This window comes from Solanum pennellii, chromosome 9 (genome assembly GCF_001406875.1).
Source record: "Solanum pennellii chromosome 9, SPENNV200".
Taxonomy (NCBI): Eukaryota; Viridiplantae; Streptophyta; class Magnoliopsida; order Solanales; family Solanaceae; genus Solanum; species Solanum pennellii.
The window spans coordinates 79,500,318-79,518,563 of NC_028645.1; the positions used below are offsets into that span (position 1 = coordinate 79,500,318).

Genomic DNA, 18,246 nt, shown 5'->3' on the forward strand with positions numbered 1-18,246 from the left:
GTTCTTGTACAACCATCAAACCCACCCCTTAGGTTTAAAGTTTTAACTTTTTACCCTTATATTCAGGAAAATTCCCGAATCCTGTCGGCGGAGAAGCAGTGGGCTGACTGAGACATAGCAAGCAATCGCCGGAAAACGCAGAAGTGGTTGAGATATCACAAGTAGTCGCCGGAAAAAGGAGAAGTGGCTGAGATATCACAAGCAGTCGCCGGAAAACGCAGAAGTACAGTTTCATTTCTTGAAATTTATAGAACCTATACATTTCTTCTTTGTTCGATTAGGGATTTTTTTTACAAACAATCAAAAGGTACCTTTTTGTGTGTAACCGGTGTGCATTTCTGAGATTTTTGTATTACCATTGTGTTTGATATACTACTGTCTATACTTGGAGTTCCCCTTCTTTTTTCTTTTGAATAATTGTGCACATATACGATTTGTCTCCCATAGTTTTTCTCAATTGTAGAACAACATTTCTGAAATTCTTAAATGCAGTTACTGTTTAAGTATGGACTTGTGATGCTGTGATCATTTGCCTCATTTGTCTCTAAAATTTGGACGAAAATTGTTGACAAGTGAGTAATTAAATAAATTGAGTTGTGAACATACTTCATTTTTGTTGAAATGTTGTCGAAGTTGTGAACTTGTTTTTATCCAATTTTGTTAGAGGGATTTTGTTCATGTGTTGATTAAAGTTTAAATAGATCTAGAAAAATAATCTAATAACCCAATATCAAATTACATTTGAAGTGAATGGAGAAACTTAATAATGATATAACGAAAAATATCATGAACTAGGATTAGGGACATTGCTTATGAAAAAATAAAACTTACATAGATAGTAATAGTGCAAATAGTTAAAGATAAGGGTAAACATCGTAAAGACTTGATCTTTCTCACTTTCTGGTACCATACCACCTTCAACTTCACCTTTTTCGGCCTCATCCTCGTTGAGACTTCTATCTGGATCAGTCCTCATTCTTGTCGAGGACCGAGTGAATCATATTTTAGTCCCAAGTTTTCACACATATTTTGAATTTCTCGATATCATCAAACTTAGCACTTGTGTTGTTCGACAATAATATGGCCCTGCACAATCCAATGTTTGTGGTAAATATTTTGGAAGGCCATCAGTTTTTGGATATACTGAATTAAAAAAAATCTCAATACAACTTCTCATTTTCTGGTAGGCCCAATACCCTTCTTCATCTGCCTGAAAGAATTTAAGATTCTTTCAAAGCATGAAAGGCGGCAAGTATTCTTTTCAACTCTAAGATTTCTTAATGCAAGGCTTGGATGACCGGTGGTTCATCTCGAAATTGACTGTTTCGAGAAGTTACGTTAGCGCTTGATATAACAGCAGATTATGCCTGCGGCATAAGATTTCTTAATGACACCTCTTCCAATATAAGTCGATCCACTTAAATCTTTCTCCGTAAATCTGTACATCTTCTGGCTTTGTAGAGTGTGCATCTCTATTCTTGTGGACAAGTTAGAGATGCCAATTTTGTGGAGATCCCTTGGCTTCGGTGTTATCAAAGGAAAAAACGCAAAAAAGCTCTAAGGTTGTTGGGGCTTTAGGCACAAAGCACCGAAAAAGCGTGAGCTATAATGAAAAAAGGTGCAATGGGAGAAAAAGTACATATACATGTTCAGTCCAATAATAATAATTATAAGCATGAATGTCAAATATATGAACAGAGAAATTGTTGTTTTTTTTTTTTCAAAAAAGTGAAATATCATTTGTTTGGTGTCTCCCCTTCATAAGAAGTTCATTGGCAAGGAAAAGTACGCCTTAGCACCTTGATGATGCCATTGAAGCGCACATTAAGTGAGGCGAAGCGCTCATGACGTTTTGAGCATCGCTTCAGCGCTTAACTGCGCCTTTGACCACACTGCTAGGCTGGGACTATTCTTTTATCTATGTTCTTTGCTATTGTATTCTTTACTAAGTTCAACTATTAGTCAACTCTTTTTTGTACAGAGGGGCAAGTGTGCTATGACTTTTTAATCTTATGCTGTTCTCTATAATTTTAATCAATAGAATATAGGCCTGTTTTCTGATTTGGACTTGTGGTGTGCCTTCTTCATTCTTCTATTATAAGGCTATAATCTACATAGTAATACGCATTTCTGTAAGATAGTAATTTCACAAACCTCTCATTTTTTGGATTTTAAGTTGATATATATTCTTTCTACACAGTTGAAACATCTAGCTACATGTCATCCTACGAGGATCCTGTGGAGGTTGACAGTTCTGCTGAATGTAATGGAGATACACGTAGTACCAATAAAAATGAACTTCACCTTTATCCTGTTTCTGCCAATGATTCAGGCGAAGGTTTACCATATGCTCCTGCAGATTGGCCGAACCCAGGTGATAAATGGGCCTGGAAGGTGGGGAAAAGAATTGCATCTGCTGGCTACTTTCTTGATAGATATCTGTATCTTCCAAACCGTCTTCGTGGAAAGCGAGGTGTTTTCGCAAGTAGGCTTTCGGTTGAACAATATGTCAGGTCTGAGTTTCCAAGCACAGATATCAATGAATTCTTTGCCTCATTTAGTTGGAAGATTCCCTCAAAACTATTAAAAGGTCAGATTGGACACAACTTTTGTCATTTAGTACATCGAATTTTCTTCTATTTTTGGTATTAGTGAGAAACTTTTAGACATGGCTCACTTGGATGCATCACTTTCATGGAAAACGTGTGCAACTAGGAGCACCTTTCCGAAATTACTGATCTTAGTAGGCTCTGGGCTCTGCATATGTAACTGACTTTGTTCCATGCATGCTCTTTGCTGAGCTCTCTTTCACCATATTGGGGATCCTATTTATATTTCATTTTTAACTTTAACGCCATAACACCAATTTAAGAATATCTGATTTCTTTTAGAGGCTATGTGTGAAAATGTATATATCAATGAAACTATCAATACTCCATTTGTTTCAATTTATGAAGCAGTGTTTGTTTGGGTACGGAGTTCAAGAAAGAAAGAAGAGGTTTGTAAAATTCTCATTTCGAGTGAGTTGTCTCTATGATTGTAAATTTGCTTGCTGTCAGTTGCTTGCAAATCTTTTAGTTTTTCTTGTTGTGCTTAAGCGAGTTACTTGTTACCTGATTTCACATTTGTCTTTTCTTAAAATTGTAGGTGACTGGTATGCTCAGCTCAAATCTTCAGGCATGAAATCTGTTTCTCATTTAGGAACCATTAGGTGTAAGGCTGGTAATAGCTTGTGTGCGAGTGCGAGTTTAATAGAAGCAGGGAATCCTAGTCCAGAGACCATGATTTGTGACATATGTTGCAGTGAGCCTGGTTTTTGCCGAGATTGCTGTTGTATTCTTTGTTGTAAAACTATTAGTTCTGCTTATGGTGGGTATAGTTACATTAGGTGCGAAGCAACAGCTGATGATGGTTACATTTGTGGACACATAGCCCATATAGACTGTGCTCTACGAGCTTATATGGCTGGGACAGTTGGAGGAAGCATTGGCTTGGATGCGGAATATTTTTGTCGGCGCTGTGATTCAAGGACTGAATTGGTCTCGCATGTCATGAAGCTTCTAAAAATTTGTGGATCAATTGATTCTCGAGATGATGTCGAGAAGATTTTGAATGTTGGCTTTTGCATTATACGTGGCTCACGGAGAACAAATGCAAAACAGTTGCTGCGTCACATTAAATCGGCCATGGCAAAGGTATAGCTGACTTAGAGGTAGATTGATACTTTGTTTCCTCAAGGTATCTTATGTGGTTTCAATTTACTGGAATGATCTCTATTGTATCTTGTATCAGCTTCAGAAGGGTGCCTGCATTGAAGATGTGTTCAAAGAAGTAGAATTCTTGGACGCCAATGGTACCTCCTCTGTCCTTTCAATTCTAATCTATGTCACTGTTTCCCTTTGGCTCATGTTTCTATACTTGACCGAGAAATTTGTTTGTGTGTGTAAAACCTTTTTGGGTCTTCAATTTGAATTTGTATAAATGCACGAATATATATCTATGTGGACATGCATGCACTCTCTGTTAGCTATTTCTGTACTCTACATTTGTTCACAAATTCCAAAGGCATATCCTGCAACTTAAGCATAATATGAACAGAAAATTATTGACCAAGAGTCTTCTGCATGAAATTGATTTAGGAGAGCCTCTGAATCAGGCTGAAGAGGAATTATTTTGGGGTAGAAACCGTTTGTCAAGTCTATCCCGCTGCTTCTAACAAGATGAAGGAGATAGAATATGTCCATAAAATTTAGTATAACCACCCCAAACAGAAAGGCATCAATCTGTTAAGGACCAATCAAAAAGAATATAGTGATGTTGTATTAGTGAATTGCAAGAGTAAATGGGAGGCACAATGTTGTCTACGACATCATAGAATTGAACTTTCCTCCATTAATATGATGCATTGTGGGTTTTTGTGGTTCTCAGGTGAAACTGCTTAGGTATCTGGAGTAAGCTTCTAAGAATTAAGCAGGAAATCAAACTTGAGTCTCCCATTTATTAGCAAAACCAACTGTACGAATGAACATCAAGCACTGATTATATTAAGATTTTTCATTGTAATAAAGAGAGTATGGTTCCAGCAAGGAGATCCGCTATTTCAATGGTAACCATGAATGAACTTCATCAAGAAAAGTAAGGGTTATGCCACCTCTCAAGGCCTTAGGCTCAATTATTTTTGATTAGCTAAAGAATATAGTGATGTTGTATTAGTGAATTACAAGAGTAAATGGGAGGCACAATGTTGTCTACGACATCATAGAATTGAACTTTCCTCCATTAATATGATGCATTGTGGGTTTTTGTGGTTCTCAGGTGAAACTGCTTAGGTATCTGGAGTAAGCTTCTAAGAATTAAGCAGGAAATCAACCTTGAGTCTCCCATTTATTAGCAAAACCAACTGTACGAATGAACATCAAGCACTGATTATATTAAGATTTTTCATTGTAATAAAGAGAGTATGGTTCCAGCAAGGAGATCCGCTATTTCAATGGTAACCATGAATGAACTTCATCAAGAAAAGTAAGGGTTATGCCACCTCTCAAGGCCTTAGGCTCAATTATTTTTGATTAGCTAAATAGATTTCACTAATGTTGGGGTAATCCCATATTCAAGGAGTATAACAAGAAGCAGAGAAACATAGACCAAAACATGGTTCTCTCAAAAAGTCACAGAAGTCCCACACATATATACCAACTGGAATCTCTCTGAGTGCATCAAAAAATAATTAAGAAACTAGAGAGACAAGACTACTCCTCACATGTACAAAAGCACTCTCGATTTTTTGAAAGCTCTCTTATTCTTCTCCCTCCATAGAACTGACATAAGAGCTAGTGGGGCTATATCCCATGCCTCTAGTCTTCTTTTCTTTTGAAATTTTAGCAATTTAATGCCTCCTTTACTCTACTCGGTGTAATTCACTGTATTATAAACCAATACAGATTCTCCCACCGCAGATGGGTAGCTACTCGATAATGTAATTAGAGGCCGTCGATATCTACTCCTGAACATCTACACATTTAGCACCAGTTAACATGTGTCATCCTTTTCCTCAATACTCTTGGCTGTTAAATTTTTCTCCCTTAGCTGCAACCACACAAAGAAGCACACTTCTCTGGGAGTTGTAGCTATCCAAATTGAAAGATGCAGCTTTGATTCACCCATCTCCCTATCTTGTTGATTCCTTCCGAATGTAAGATCTCAAATCATTTCCTCCTCATGTACTCTTGGAATATGCAGTATTTCAATTCTTTTTGGCTAGAAATACTGCATAAATTGAGGAAGGTGATTCTCAACACGTTCTCTCCGCACTTGTGCCGCCAAAAGCTAATTCTATTTCCATCGACCATCAGTCACCTTGAATATGATTTGGGTACGAACTCTTCTCATCCCTCATAATACCACCAAAGCCTTCAACCAATTAAAAATGTTATATTTCTAGTTCTCCATCCCCCATCTACAGTACCAATTTTTGCAACCATCTGTCCGTAAAGCATGCTCCTCTGTCCAAATTTGGATAACCATTATGAAATAAAGCTTTATTGAACACTGTACAGTCTCTCACTCCAAGTTCTCCCCACTTCCTTAGGGACCTGACAGTCTTCTCAAAATGGGTCTCAAAACAAGATAATAAGAAGCTCTCTGTATTACGGGTGCAAGATATCCGGTCCCATAAACTACTCAATCCAGACACTGGTGTGTGTGGTTGATGGTATGGTGTGAGTTCACGAGTTCACGACATACTGAATCGCTCTGAGGTTTGTTTCCAAATCCTTCCTCAAACAGACTTGGTTTCCATTTGGGACCTCCCATTGACATCCAATGTCTCTTGGTATGATATTGGTGGGAACCCCTAGTCGTGCTCTTATTGACTATTTCTTTTGTGCCTGAGATTTTTTTGTTGAGCTTGAAGTGCAACCATGTCTTAATCATGTTGGCGGTAGGTTGAATTTACTGGATTCTCTATTTGTATTTTAGAATCCTTGGTCAGTTAACACGGCTACATTCCTTTCAGTTCATTACATGCTTGGTTTCTGAAGTCATTTAGGATGTTTTAGATTTAAAAGATTGGAGCTTCTCATGGATCTGATTACTAGTTTTAGTTTCTTATTTGAACTAGTGAATTTTTGTCAGTCAGATTCAGTGATTATTATCTTATACTAGATGAATGTATTCTTGAACTTGTAACTAACATATTAATTCATAACATCTTGTTAATAAATAAATCCTGTTTCCAGTTATATTTACCATGTAGTGGTAGTGTGGTACCCTCACCAAAATGTCGCCTAATGGAAGTGACAATGTGTCCAACTACACCACACCTACTGCAGGTTCATCTGTATATTAGTTACTCTTAGGTTCTTCTTTACATTCTAGTCCATCTTGATTTTACTCATTTTTCAGTAAGAACGATGTGCATGACTCGCCGTTTAGGAGTCATGAAGTACCTTCAAAGCCTTATTCTTCTGTCACAATGTACAGGAAGAAGTTTTGAAATATGTGAAGTATATTTTCATCTTAAATTTCCTTTTCTTTTTTGTATCTCTTGTATGTTTATGTATATACTGAGATTTATCTGATCATTATAAGAGCATATTTAGTCAAAACAGTAACTCTGTTCAAGAGCTTTCTGTTCGAATATCTCTCTTCCTCGCAAAGCTTCATTCCCATGTAATCTTTAAAGCCTAAACGTATGCGACTTTCTTTTGATGATAGGAGGAACACCTCATCATGAAGAGTCAATTCTTCACGAAAGATCTTCACCACTAAAGATGACTTCAAATTTTGACTTTCGAGTTGAATCCCTTAAGCTTGAGGATGAAATTGATCAAACTCTGCAGGCATTGAGGAAGTCTCAAAACTTTGAGTACAGACTTGCCGAGGAAAGACTCCTTGTTCAAAAGAACTACATCATGAATCTATATGAACAGCTCGACAAGGAAAAATCTGATCTATCAAGCCATACAACGATGGTTGAAACAGATACTTTTGTTGATGCTGTTATACGAAGAGTAGACCAAATAAAGCGAGAAGTATTAAAACTCAAGGACATGAAACAGGTACAAAATGGATTTGGAAGTACTTCTAAGACAATACTCAAGGATTACTTTGGTCTAGAAGCAGAATCTTCCTAAAGCAAAGCTCTGCACTGTATCTTACAGAACATGTTTGGCAGTCTTATGTCAAAACTTTGCACATTATATCTTACAAATACATGTTTTGGTAGTCTTATGCTAAAGCTCCGCACATTGTATCTTACAACAAATAGATGTCTGGCTGGTCTTATGCCAAAGTTTTGTTCCGAGCGAAGTATGTTGTTGTAAGTTGTAACTGTCGAATTAAGTCTTCTGTATGTGAACATTTTCATGAAATCAGACTTATCTAGATTTTTCACAAGTTGGAGCGCAAACTGAGCTTTTTTATTTTGAAAAATTAGGTTCTTTCAACCCATTTTCTCATGTGCTTCTATTGTTGCATTATATTGCTATTGTTATTGCTTCTTGTTTTTTTGAATGTTATGGTGTGCTTTCCTGCATTATTCCAGGATCTTTTGAAAACAATCTTTTTATCTTCACGAGATAGGGATAAGGTTTAGGATACACTGAAACGAAAGAAAAGCTAATGCGTCGAATACTATAAAATGTTTTTACAACCTTCACAATTTTGTAGGAAGTAAGCACAAGTTCTAGGTCTCATCAAGCACAATGTTCAAGATAACCTCAAACAAGACTCCATATTCTTTAGCTAGCGTGTGATGTTCATCACAAGGGATTTCAAATTAGCCTCGGCCTCCAAGTAGCATCCTCATCAAGATGGTTCTGCCATAACACTTTCATGGAAGCGACCTCTTTGTTTCTTAATTTCTTAAATTGTCGATCTAGAATCTAAACAGGAACTTCTTCATTGAAAAGGTGCGTACAGTGAGACAATTGAAAAGCTAACATGTTCATATTGGTATCGACCTCCCAAGTAGCACCCTCAACAAAATGGTTCATCCATAACATTTTCACGAAATCAACTTCTTCGTTTCTTAATTTCTTAACTCGTTGGTCTAGAATTTAAACCAGAACTTCTTCATAGAAAAGGTGCGTACAACGACACAATTGAAAAGCTAATGTGTACAAATATTACAAAATGTTTTTACTACCTTCACAATTTTTTTATCACAAAAATCATTCTTCTATAATACAAAAGCAAAAGAAAAGGGCAATTTTGCATTGAATTGATTCATATTTTTCACTGCTTTCTTAGTAATAATGTTAAGTTTGGAATAGATAATTAAACTAGAATGAAGAGAAAAAACAATTTATAAACGAGAAAAATATAAGAATATTAGTATTATTATTATAATTTACATGGAGAATAAAGTTCCCCGAGTCAACCATAATGTACAACAATTATTATTATTTATGGAGATTTAAGAAAATCTGATTTTAGAATATTAATGATTTTTTTTTTAAATATTCTGGTTACTTACTGTACAAGAACAAGCCGGCCACCTCCACCCCAAACATCTCTACCGTCGGCGAACTCTCCGCCGCCACGGCCAGCTTTTGGCACCGTCACAATTAACTCACCGTCCACAAACACAGCCGTAGCCAGCTCCGGCATTGTCGTAGCCGGCAATCTGAACCTCCACGTATCCACCTTCAGCTCTTCCAACAACAGCTCCTCTATTCCGCCATCAACTCCGCCATCTCCGGCGCCATTTCTCACCACAATCTTCGTAATACCAGTATGAATCTCAACCGCCTGCACCCTAACACCTCCCGCTCCGCCGCTTCCGCCGTCGTCGAATTCCATCACCGCCACGAAACGGAAGAATTCCGGACCTTCCTCAACCGCCACGTCAGCATCGGAACGAAACGGAAGTTCTAGAACCTTCCCGAATACATGAGGTAATTTTCGTAGCTTCTTCATTGGATTCCCTTCCATTGCTGCTAAAATTTGTTCCCGTTGCTCCGAATCTGAACCCGACCCGATTCCTTCACGAATAGCAATATTTCGTTTCAGGGACATAGGATGAACCCTCATGCTATGAATTTGCTGGGTTCAAAAATTCCCAAATAATACAAATTATTGATGAAAAATTGTTGAAAATGAAAAAAAAAAAGAAATGAGAAATAAAAATGCAGATGTAATTGAATATATAAAGATGGTATGCATATACCTATGTATATATATAGTAATATATATTCAATTACATATTGCCTCTGCAAATGTGGATTTGGATTTCTTGGAGGCCAGAAAGGAGGAGGAGGAGGAGAAGATAGAAGAAAAAAATATATAACAAAGTAAATGAATTAGATACAATATGAGTTAACTAATCCAACTCGTCCGTTTGTCACTCCTAATATTCAGGATAAATATAGATATATAATACGAGCATTTTAAAAGTTATGTATGTGTATTTTCTAAAACGAGAAAAAGATAAAAAAAAAAAAACACAATGATTTCGGTTAGGATTATAAAATTTTCCTAAATATTGCATCTTTAGCATATTTACGACTTCTTTATTTATATTATTTCTTTTTTAGAATTGCTTTGTTATACTTTTTCTTGAGCTGAAGGATAATCAATCTTTCTTTACTGAATAGCTTTACCAGATCATGTGTCAACTCGAGTTGCGGAGGTAGAGAAAACTCATTCTCCTTTAATAGCAAAGGCATTTTCGTAAAATTGGTGTGTTTCCCTGTCTAGGAGTGTATTTGAGATAAGTTTGTAGATGATGCTTGAACTAAGATTATTTCAAAAGAGAAAGGGAATGAGTCTGAAAAGACAGATAGAGAAGGGTTGCGAGCTCAAATGATTAGATTTCAAATTGAAAGTGTTCAAAAATAAAAAGAGAAAGGCTGAAAAAAAGTAGCTCGCCCAAAAGAAGATGAACGAAGCACTCCGTCAAGATTGTCGGAGAAGAGAGGCAAGGCCCAAGGCACTTGCCAACGAGCAGGGAACCAGCTTTGCTACCTGCTATTTAGGAGTATAATCTGCGTATACACTATCCTCTCCAAATCCTCTTTGCGAAATTACACTATGTATGTTGTTGTCGAGATCAAAGGCTAGATCACTAGAGCTCTTACAGATATAGGATACTAAAGTGTAAAGCATGAGAAACAATGAAAATATTTGTATAACACTGAATATAAAATGCTTCGAATTGACTCAATTATGTGAATATTGCATTGCATCCTATAGTATAATTTATGCTGGCTATCCTTTAAATTAATCCATAAATGATTTCTACTAAATTAGTTAATCATCACAAAAGCCACTGAGCCATAACTATATATAACCAGCTCTTTGGTAATGTCACTTTCAAAGCATAGAATTTGCTGCAGATTACATTTAACAGGGCATGCAAGACTGGTCCCCAAAGACAGATCAGTCAATCTTGCATTGATCAAGGTCCGCCAATTAAAAGTTCAACATTCCATGTTCTCGTGGCGATGCATCCGACGCCTGCTATGAGACCGTCTGGTGCTATGACTCCGCCTTCTAGGCAGCGGGCTAGAGGCATGAGGGTGGTGAATCTCTTCGGTGTTCACTTGATGTCCGAGTATGCAATCAAATGGGTCTTCGGTTGACTCTAGAGCAACAGCAGCACCAACACCATTCATCTACAATTTTCAATACACAGCCTTGTAAAAGCAACTTAAACTGATTCTACTATGATGCAATATGACAGACTAAACTGGATTTGTTTCTGATAAACGATGGTAGCAACGACTTTTTACGCTCTTATATACACAGAAGAGAGCATCCAATTTAACTCTACTGCCATGCCACAGAGGGCAGTGCATAAATTGATGATCTTATATAATTCCTACGACGACGTTGCACAACGGAAAGATCCCCAGGCCCCAGTGTCCATTGAACATCTCTAATGTTATATATAGAAGTAGCAAAGTACTCACATTAATTTGCTTTCTCTCAAGATTAGTCTTCCTTAGATCAGTTTTCTCTGAATGTGATTTCTTACTGGAAGAGTCATCACCTTCTACCTCGTGAGAAGAAAAAATTTCCCCATAGGTACTTCGAAAACGCCACCTCGGTTTTGGCTTGTCTGTTGAATCATCATCATAAACATTTTCAGAGTAAAAGTATTTGGAGACGAACTGCAATACAGGCGGATTATGCTGGTACTTCTTCAACATTCTATCATGAGAAAATACTACATCAGTACATAGTTAAAATGAATCATGCTGATACTTCAATTTCAATCGTCATAGAACAGTACATCAGTAGTTCATACATAATGAAAAGAAAGAAATAACTGCAACGAGTATCAAAGCTTTTATTTTAAAGGTAACTGAAACCTTTTCCTTTCAAGGAATATATGTCCTGAATTATTTTCTTTTTGTTTCATTTTCTTAACTACACAACTATGAAGTGCTCCTGTTATCAGTAGTTGAAAACTCAGAAGATAATATAGTTTCCTTGGATTCGCCAGGTTTCTCCCACACCCTTCACCAGTATAATGGTATGCACACACCAGGATACCTATTTTGTGCAACGAGTTTCCCATTAATTTAGTAGTTAGTTTAGTTTAAAGATGCATAAAATTCACTTATACCAGATTCATATATTTGAGAAAGCCTAGGTATGTGGTCAAGCCCAACATGAGGCAATACTATGAAATAAATAAATCAAGCTTTTAACCAGGCATACAAATTAACAATCTACTCTTTCTCGCTTTTGACTGGATGCCTACTACTTCCATTTTCCCATGTTATTCTCTGTGTGTTTACATTCTTTTGCCATCAATTAATATATTTTAGTTATTGTTCTTCTTTCCAACAAAGTGAACAGATTTAAGTGCCCAACCAGATTTAAGCATGTAGATATAGAGGATTAGGCTTCAAACATGAAGTGATACTATAGCGCTCATTTTTTATATTCCCACCAATTAAAATATGAATGAGATATAGTGATGCTTAAAATATGAATGAGATATAGTGATGCTTAAAATATGAATGAGATATAGTGATGCTTAGTATAAGTCCATGACGAGCGTGCACAAATTGCTATACTTAGTGGAAATATATGAAATGTATATATTTGAAGTGAAGTAAGAAACTCAGATCATTCTCTAGACAATAGCATACTTAAATGTTAAACGCTCTCCAGTGAGGTCAATTTCTTGCTATCTAGAGTACTCTAGACTAAAGCATATTTTAAAGTTTAACACTCTTGCGGTGACAATTTCTTGCTATCTAAGGTACATCAAGCACAACTAGTCACATTTCTCAGTCATTCTTATTCTACTGAAGACAAGGAAAGAAGCAAAAGAAGAAGAAAAATCAGAGAACATATACATAGCATAACTGACCAGTCAACGTGTTCCTACTGCAAGATGAATCCAGCAAAATAGCTCAGAGAGATAAAGATGTAGTACTAACTCGTTTAAACTCCTACGGCCCAAGTTATCATGTACAAAGCTACTCAAGGAAAGATCTTGAAAACTCAATTATTTATCAAATGGGAACAGTATGACATATTCAGTCCTTGTCAAAGGTTTAGCATCTTTCTCATTCAAATATCCAGAATGCAAAGCAATTCAAATATCCAGAATACAGAACAATTTGAAATTCTTGAATTTGCTCCTTGGGCTATAGAGGTAGCTGTCATAAAGGATTATCGTTTATATCAATTATAGTTCCCCATTTTCACATGGTATGGTGACAAGTAATAACCTGTTAGAACAATCAGGCCAACTGATTAAACTTAGAAGGATGTCATTGTTCTAAGTTTGGTTAGGTGTTAAATTTTCAAAGCAAAGATGGAGGGGGGAATGATTTAACCCGTTAAACTCAGGAAATAAATAATCCTGCAAATCTTACTAACAACCCCCACCCCAACCCCCACCTGCAGGCCCTTGGTTGCTTTTCTGAGAATAAGATATTGAAACGTATTTAAGATCCCCTTTGGAGTGCATTGCTTAAATCAAGTAAAGTATTCCTGATCTCCTTTATTCTATTTGTGGGAAAATGAACCTAGTCACGAAATGTTATCAATGAAAGAGGATGTATTTGGGAAAAAACAAAAAGAGAATATAACTTAATTTAAAGTAGAGCAAGTAAGATTATCTGGGGGTGCTCAAGGTTAAGTTTCATCGTACTAAGTCATGCATGCATTCCCACTGTGTAGCACTTCATCTTTAGGGCTAAAAATCACCTCATCACTTAGCCCCAAAATAAAAAAAATAAGAAGTGTGTTTGAGGACCTACATTTCCCCCAGCTCCTTTTGCAGACGAGTTCCATGCTGAGAGAGAATAAGTTCAACACCAGAATCCAAAGACTTGGCAAATCTCCACTTGCCATAGAACCAACCAGCACCTGGAGGTAGAAATGTTTGAAAAACTAAGCAATACACTTAGGAAAAGCAACCGAAAATGTTCTCTGTTTTGAAGCAGAAATCAATAGCTCTCCTACTAACTTGAGGCCAAATGAGTTTCTTGAACTAAGTATCCTAAATACAAAGATTGGCAGGCCTATCATAAACGGGACATATATAGTGCAAAACAGAATTTACAAGTTTCCAGAGTTGCAAAAGCCCTTGAAATAAGAATGTCCATCTGTTTTTCTTTATACATGTAAAGGGCTAAAGGCTATTAGGTTGCTTCAGGAAATGTCCAACCATTAATCAGAAAGCTAATAACTAACTAGTAAAAAAGAGGAAAGAGAAAAATGAAAATGAATCTGGCTAGTCAAACCATTGAATTCTTCGTTTAGCTTTTACTTCTTGCAATACTTGAGAATTTTTCCATTTTAAAAAGTAAATATGTGAATAGATTGAGCATTTGACAGGCATCCATCAACTGCTTACTCATCATTTCAGAATTTACAGAACAGACACCAGACAGATAGATATTGTTGGTGGCCAATATGTAAGAGTAAAAGACAAGAACATGAGAAAGACAACTTCCTATCCTCTAGGGTAAGGTTGAGTATGCTCTCTGATTTTATAGGTTTAAAAATTAAACAACAGTGAGGATCAGACTTTTTGGAAAGGGCAAACTGATGGTATTTTCACTGTTAAGGGATTCTACATCTGTTTATGAATGAGATGAACCAGTCAGCACAAAACTCTTGGAAGCAGATCTGGAATTCTAAAGCTCCTGTTGAAGTTATGTGCTTTGTATGGTTGGTTGCCAAGAAGGCTTGTCTAACTCGGGAAAATTTAGAAAAGAAAGGCATAAAACTTATTAATAGATGGTATTTCTGAGGAAATAGTTCTGAAGGCATCAACCACCTTTCTTATACATTGCCATATTAGTTATTACTTCACACTTCACAGGTATGCCAAGAACAACATAAGAATTCCTTCTTTGCTGGAAAAGCAAAGGGCTGCCAAAACATTTTAAGAAGACTTGGAACAACACCATACCAGCGGCTATTTGGTCGTATATATGGATGAAAAGGACAAAAGACGCTTTGAAGACCAGAGAAGCTCAATCTGGACGATCATATCTGATTGCGTTCGTATGATTTCATTTTGGTGTAAACTGTACAGTGGAAGCATTGAAGATTCAGAATCACCGTTACAGTTCATAGAAACGACTGTATAGATAGTCACCTAGTCAGGGTTGTCCTCACTTCTGTATTTGTTTTTGGTTATAATCACAACACTTTTTTAGTCCTGTTTTTCCTGGCATCAGTAATACTTACCTATTCGGAAAACAAGAAAGAGTAAGGTTGAGGATGAGGGTGCATTTTGACTTACCAACTGCAAGGTTGATGCGGAATAGGTTATGCAGTCTTCGAGTAACTTCAACAAAAACAAATTGAGATAATAATATTAGGGGCTTTAATGAACAATATATATGGGGAGGGAAGACAATCACATAGCTAAGCAATACATAAAAGAAGTGAAAACATTAAAAAAGGAAAAGAAGTTGCTTTCCTGAGCAGCAAATATTCATCACAGATAATTTAGAAATAGCCCCTAAGATTTGTGAAATTAGTCATTCATGTTCTCTGTTAAAAGTTTGATTTTAAATAACTTCATAGACATACAAATGTACCATATATGCCCTTCATTTCTAACAAAGCTGCAACTGAGATATTATCTAGTTGTCCATTTTAAAATTTCCACGTAAGTGAGACATGGAAAATAAGAAAACGGGAAAGTCCATAGTTGACCCTAACTTTGCGAAATTAGCAATCTATTCACCCATTTAAATATTAGTCAGCTGACATGGAGACAACAACTATGCCTTAGTCCCAATTCCCAAATAAGTTCGGGTCGACTATATGAATTGAATCCCCACTTCTTCATTTAAGCTCATTCCATTTCATCAAAAATAAGTTGAAGATATATGATAGATAATAATAATATAACAATAATAGAACTTCTGTAACAAGTCTAGTACCTATTCTCAACAAGTAGTACCACCTATATGAATCTTTTCTTTCTTTGTGTCGTATCTTTAGCTAAGTCTTCATTGATACCAAGGATTTGTAGATCTTTCGAGACAACTTTCCTCCATGTGATTTTAGGTCTTCCCCGTCGCTTTTTAACACCTTCACTTACTACTATCTCACACCTACGGACCAATGCATCTATATGTCGACGCACACAAGACATGTTCAAACCATATCAAGAAACCTTCTCGCATTTTATCCTCATGTGTGGTACTTGCACCTTCTGACAAAAGTGGTCATTTTTAATCTAAACTAATATTGCATGACGGCATGACTGCATATCTATCTTAACATTTGCATCTCTACAACACTCATCTTGGAGCTTAGCAGCCCAACATTCACTATCATATAATGTAGTTGGTCTTATAGTTGTCCTATAGAACTTAACTTTCACTTTGATAGGCACCCTTCTATCACATTAAATCATGGTAGCACTTATCCATTTCAAACATCTAGTTTTAATCCTATGAGTAACATCTTCATCTATCAATTCATTCTCTTCATAACATCGACCTAGATATCTAGATTGTTTGCATTTTGGCAACGCAATCTCGTCTAATCTCACCTTAACTTCTTTCTTCTCATGCTGACTAAACTTGCAATGCATGTATTCGATCTTACTACTACATATCCTAAAACCCTTGCTTTCTAAAGTACCTTTCTACAATTCAAACTTTTGATTGATACCCTTGCTAATTTCAACCATTAACACAATATCATCAACAAATAACATACATCATAGGACCTCATCTTGAATTGTGTTGGTTAGCTCGTCCATAACTAGGGTAAACAAGTAGGAGAGCTCAATGAAAATCCCTGGTCTAAGCCTATTATTAAGGGAAACTCCTTTGTATCACCTAATACTATTTTCACGCTAGTGACATCTTCTTCATTCATTTCCTTTACGACATTTATTTTAATATGAAGTCCTATAAAATGTGGTAAACCCCCATTTTGTATAAATTGAATATCATCAAAATGAACTTATTTCCTCCTAGCAACCAGTACTGCAACCATTCTCTAGCTTTCTGTCGCCACTACAACTACTCCAGCAACCAGCCACCTCTCTCAAATTCATTTTCCCTCTTCCTCCATTTTCCGGTAGACCAGTGCTGCCAGCATCATCTACCTTTATGTTGCCACAACAACTACACCAGTCACTATCTCAAACTTGTCTTCCCTCTTCCTCCATTTTCAGGCAGAAAGACCTTACTCTAGAAAACATGAACGAATTCATTTTCAACCTTAACGTTTGAACACAACCCAAATAAAGGCTATACAATCTCATTACAATGTCAAGGCTTGAAATTTTTCTTGTTTGGAATCTTCTTGGACTAATCATCATTGCTGAGATAGCCACATCAAATTTATAAACAAGAGAAGACGGAAAAATAGTCCAAAATCTTAACAGGTAGTTTCATACTTTCATAACCATCATCATTGTGTTTCGTTCTTGAATGGACGATAAAACTAAAGATTTTGGCCAGTTTAATTACTTCACTCTCTTCCGAAGTGAATAAAGAACAGCATATATGTCTAAAAATATAAAAATTGACCACTGTATTAAGGAAAAATTATCCAATGATACAAACAAATTTGACAAGTATACGTAGGACTTGTACCTAACCAAGTGGCAAGGGAAGCACCAATTGCACCAATGCCAAAATCTCTTACAGCAGATTGCTTCCATGAATTTAGTAGTTTACTTTCTTCAGTTGTCAAATTAACCTATGAATTTTAATAAGCATATTATATCTTCAAAAGGATACTGAAATTTACAACAACAAAAATTTGAGTTAATGATAAAAACACACATAAATATCCCCTTTTTCATGTTTCATACTTTACTATCAGGTGTGCGAGTTTTCTAGTTGAACTACCACCAACTATTTATCAAAAGGCACCTCAATTATCAATTGTTCATATATGAAACTTACACACCTATAGTTCAGTATAAAGCTCGAAAAAATCAATTTTTTTGATCCTTCATCCAGATTTTTGAATACAAAGATAACACAGAACAAATGAAATCACCAAATTGATTAGGAAAAAAAGAGAGAAAATTGGGTAGCCATTTCACTATGAAACATTTGGGGTCAGAAAAAATCAAACCTTTCTGGAGATGAGAAGTTCGTTCAATTCCATGAGCGAGTCTGCCATTGTTGCGCCTAATTTCAGGGTCTGATCCGATCAAAGGTGGGTATAATGGTTCTTATAATATCCGGAGCTGGATCCGGATACAAATCGGGTCAACAAGTACAACTCTTTTGGTACCATAAAAATTATTTTAATATAACATGATACATAGACATATATTATTAT

At 36.2% G+C, this 18,246-nt stretch overlaps 3 protein-coding genes across 7 annotated transcripts; 1 reads left to right on the top strand and 2 right to left on the bottom strand.

Moving 5' to 3' along the window:
* Positions 1-7,896, top strand: LOC107029296. 4 transcript variants are annotated; one of them, XR_003574506.1, is made up of 6 exons: positions 1-223; positions 2,201-2,590; positions 3,148-3,695; positions 3,793-3,853; positions 4,429-4,635; positions 4,816-5,555. XR_003574506.1 is itself a non-coding variant. In XM_027911860.1 (5 exons), exons 2-5 carry the CDS (start codon positions 2,218-2,220, stop codon positions 4,440-4,442), a joined length of 996 nt encoding a protein of 331 aa, XP_027767661.1. In that variant the 5' UTR covers positions 1-223; positions 2,201-2,217; the 3' UTR covers positions 4,443-5,555. The 4 variants fall into 4 exon arrangements, 3 of the variants coding, with proteins under 3 accessions (XP_027767661.1, XP_015086166.1, XP_015086167.1); XM_027911860.1 differs by having other exon boundaries at positions 4,429-5,555; XM_015230680.2 differs by lacking the exons at positions 4,429-4,635; positions 4,816-5,555 and adding an exon at positions 7,216-7,896 and having other exon boundaries at positions 2-223.
* Positions 7,897-8,805: 909 nt separating this feature from the next.
* Positions 8,806-9,793, bottom strand: LOC107029215. The gene is made up of 2 exons (XM_015230578.2): positions 9,671-9,793; positions 8,806-9,546 (listed from the first exon to the last, which is right to left on the bottom strand). The coding sequence occupies exon 2, from the start codon at positions 9,532-9,534 to the stop codon at positions 8,974-8,976; it is 561 nt and encodes a 186-aa protein (XP_015086064.1). The 5' UTR covers positions 9,535-9,546; positions 9,671-9,793; the 3' UTR covers positions 8,806-8,973.
* Positions 9,794-10,631: 838 nt separating this feature from the next.
* LOC107029213 lies at positions 10,632-18,181 on the bottom strand. 2 transcript variants are annotated; one of them, XM_015230575.2, is made up of 6 exons: positions 18,037-18,181; positions 17,547-17,652; positions 15,224-15,268; positions 13,728-13,836; positions 11,415-11,655; positions 10,632-11,117 (listed from the first exon to the last, which is right to left on the bottom strand). In XM_015230575.2, the coding sequence occupies exons 1-6, from the start codon at positions 18,082-18,084 to the stop codon at positions 10,923-10,925; spliced, it is 744 nt and encodes a 247-aa protein (XP_015086061.1). In that variant the 5' UTR covers positions 18,085-18,181; the 3' UTR covers positions 10,632-10,922. The 2 variants fall into 2 exon arrangements, with proteins under 2 accessions (XP_015086061.1, XP_027767629.1); XM_027911828.1 differs by lacking the exon at positions 15,224-15,268.
* Positions 18,182-18,246: the final 65 nt, after the last annotated feature.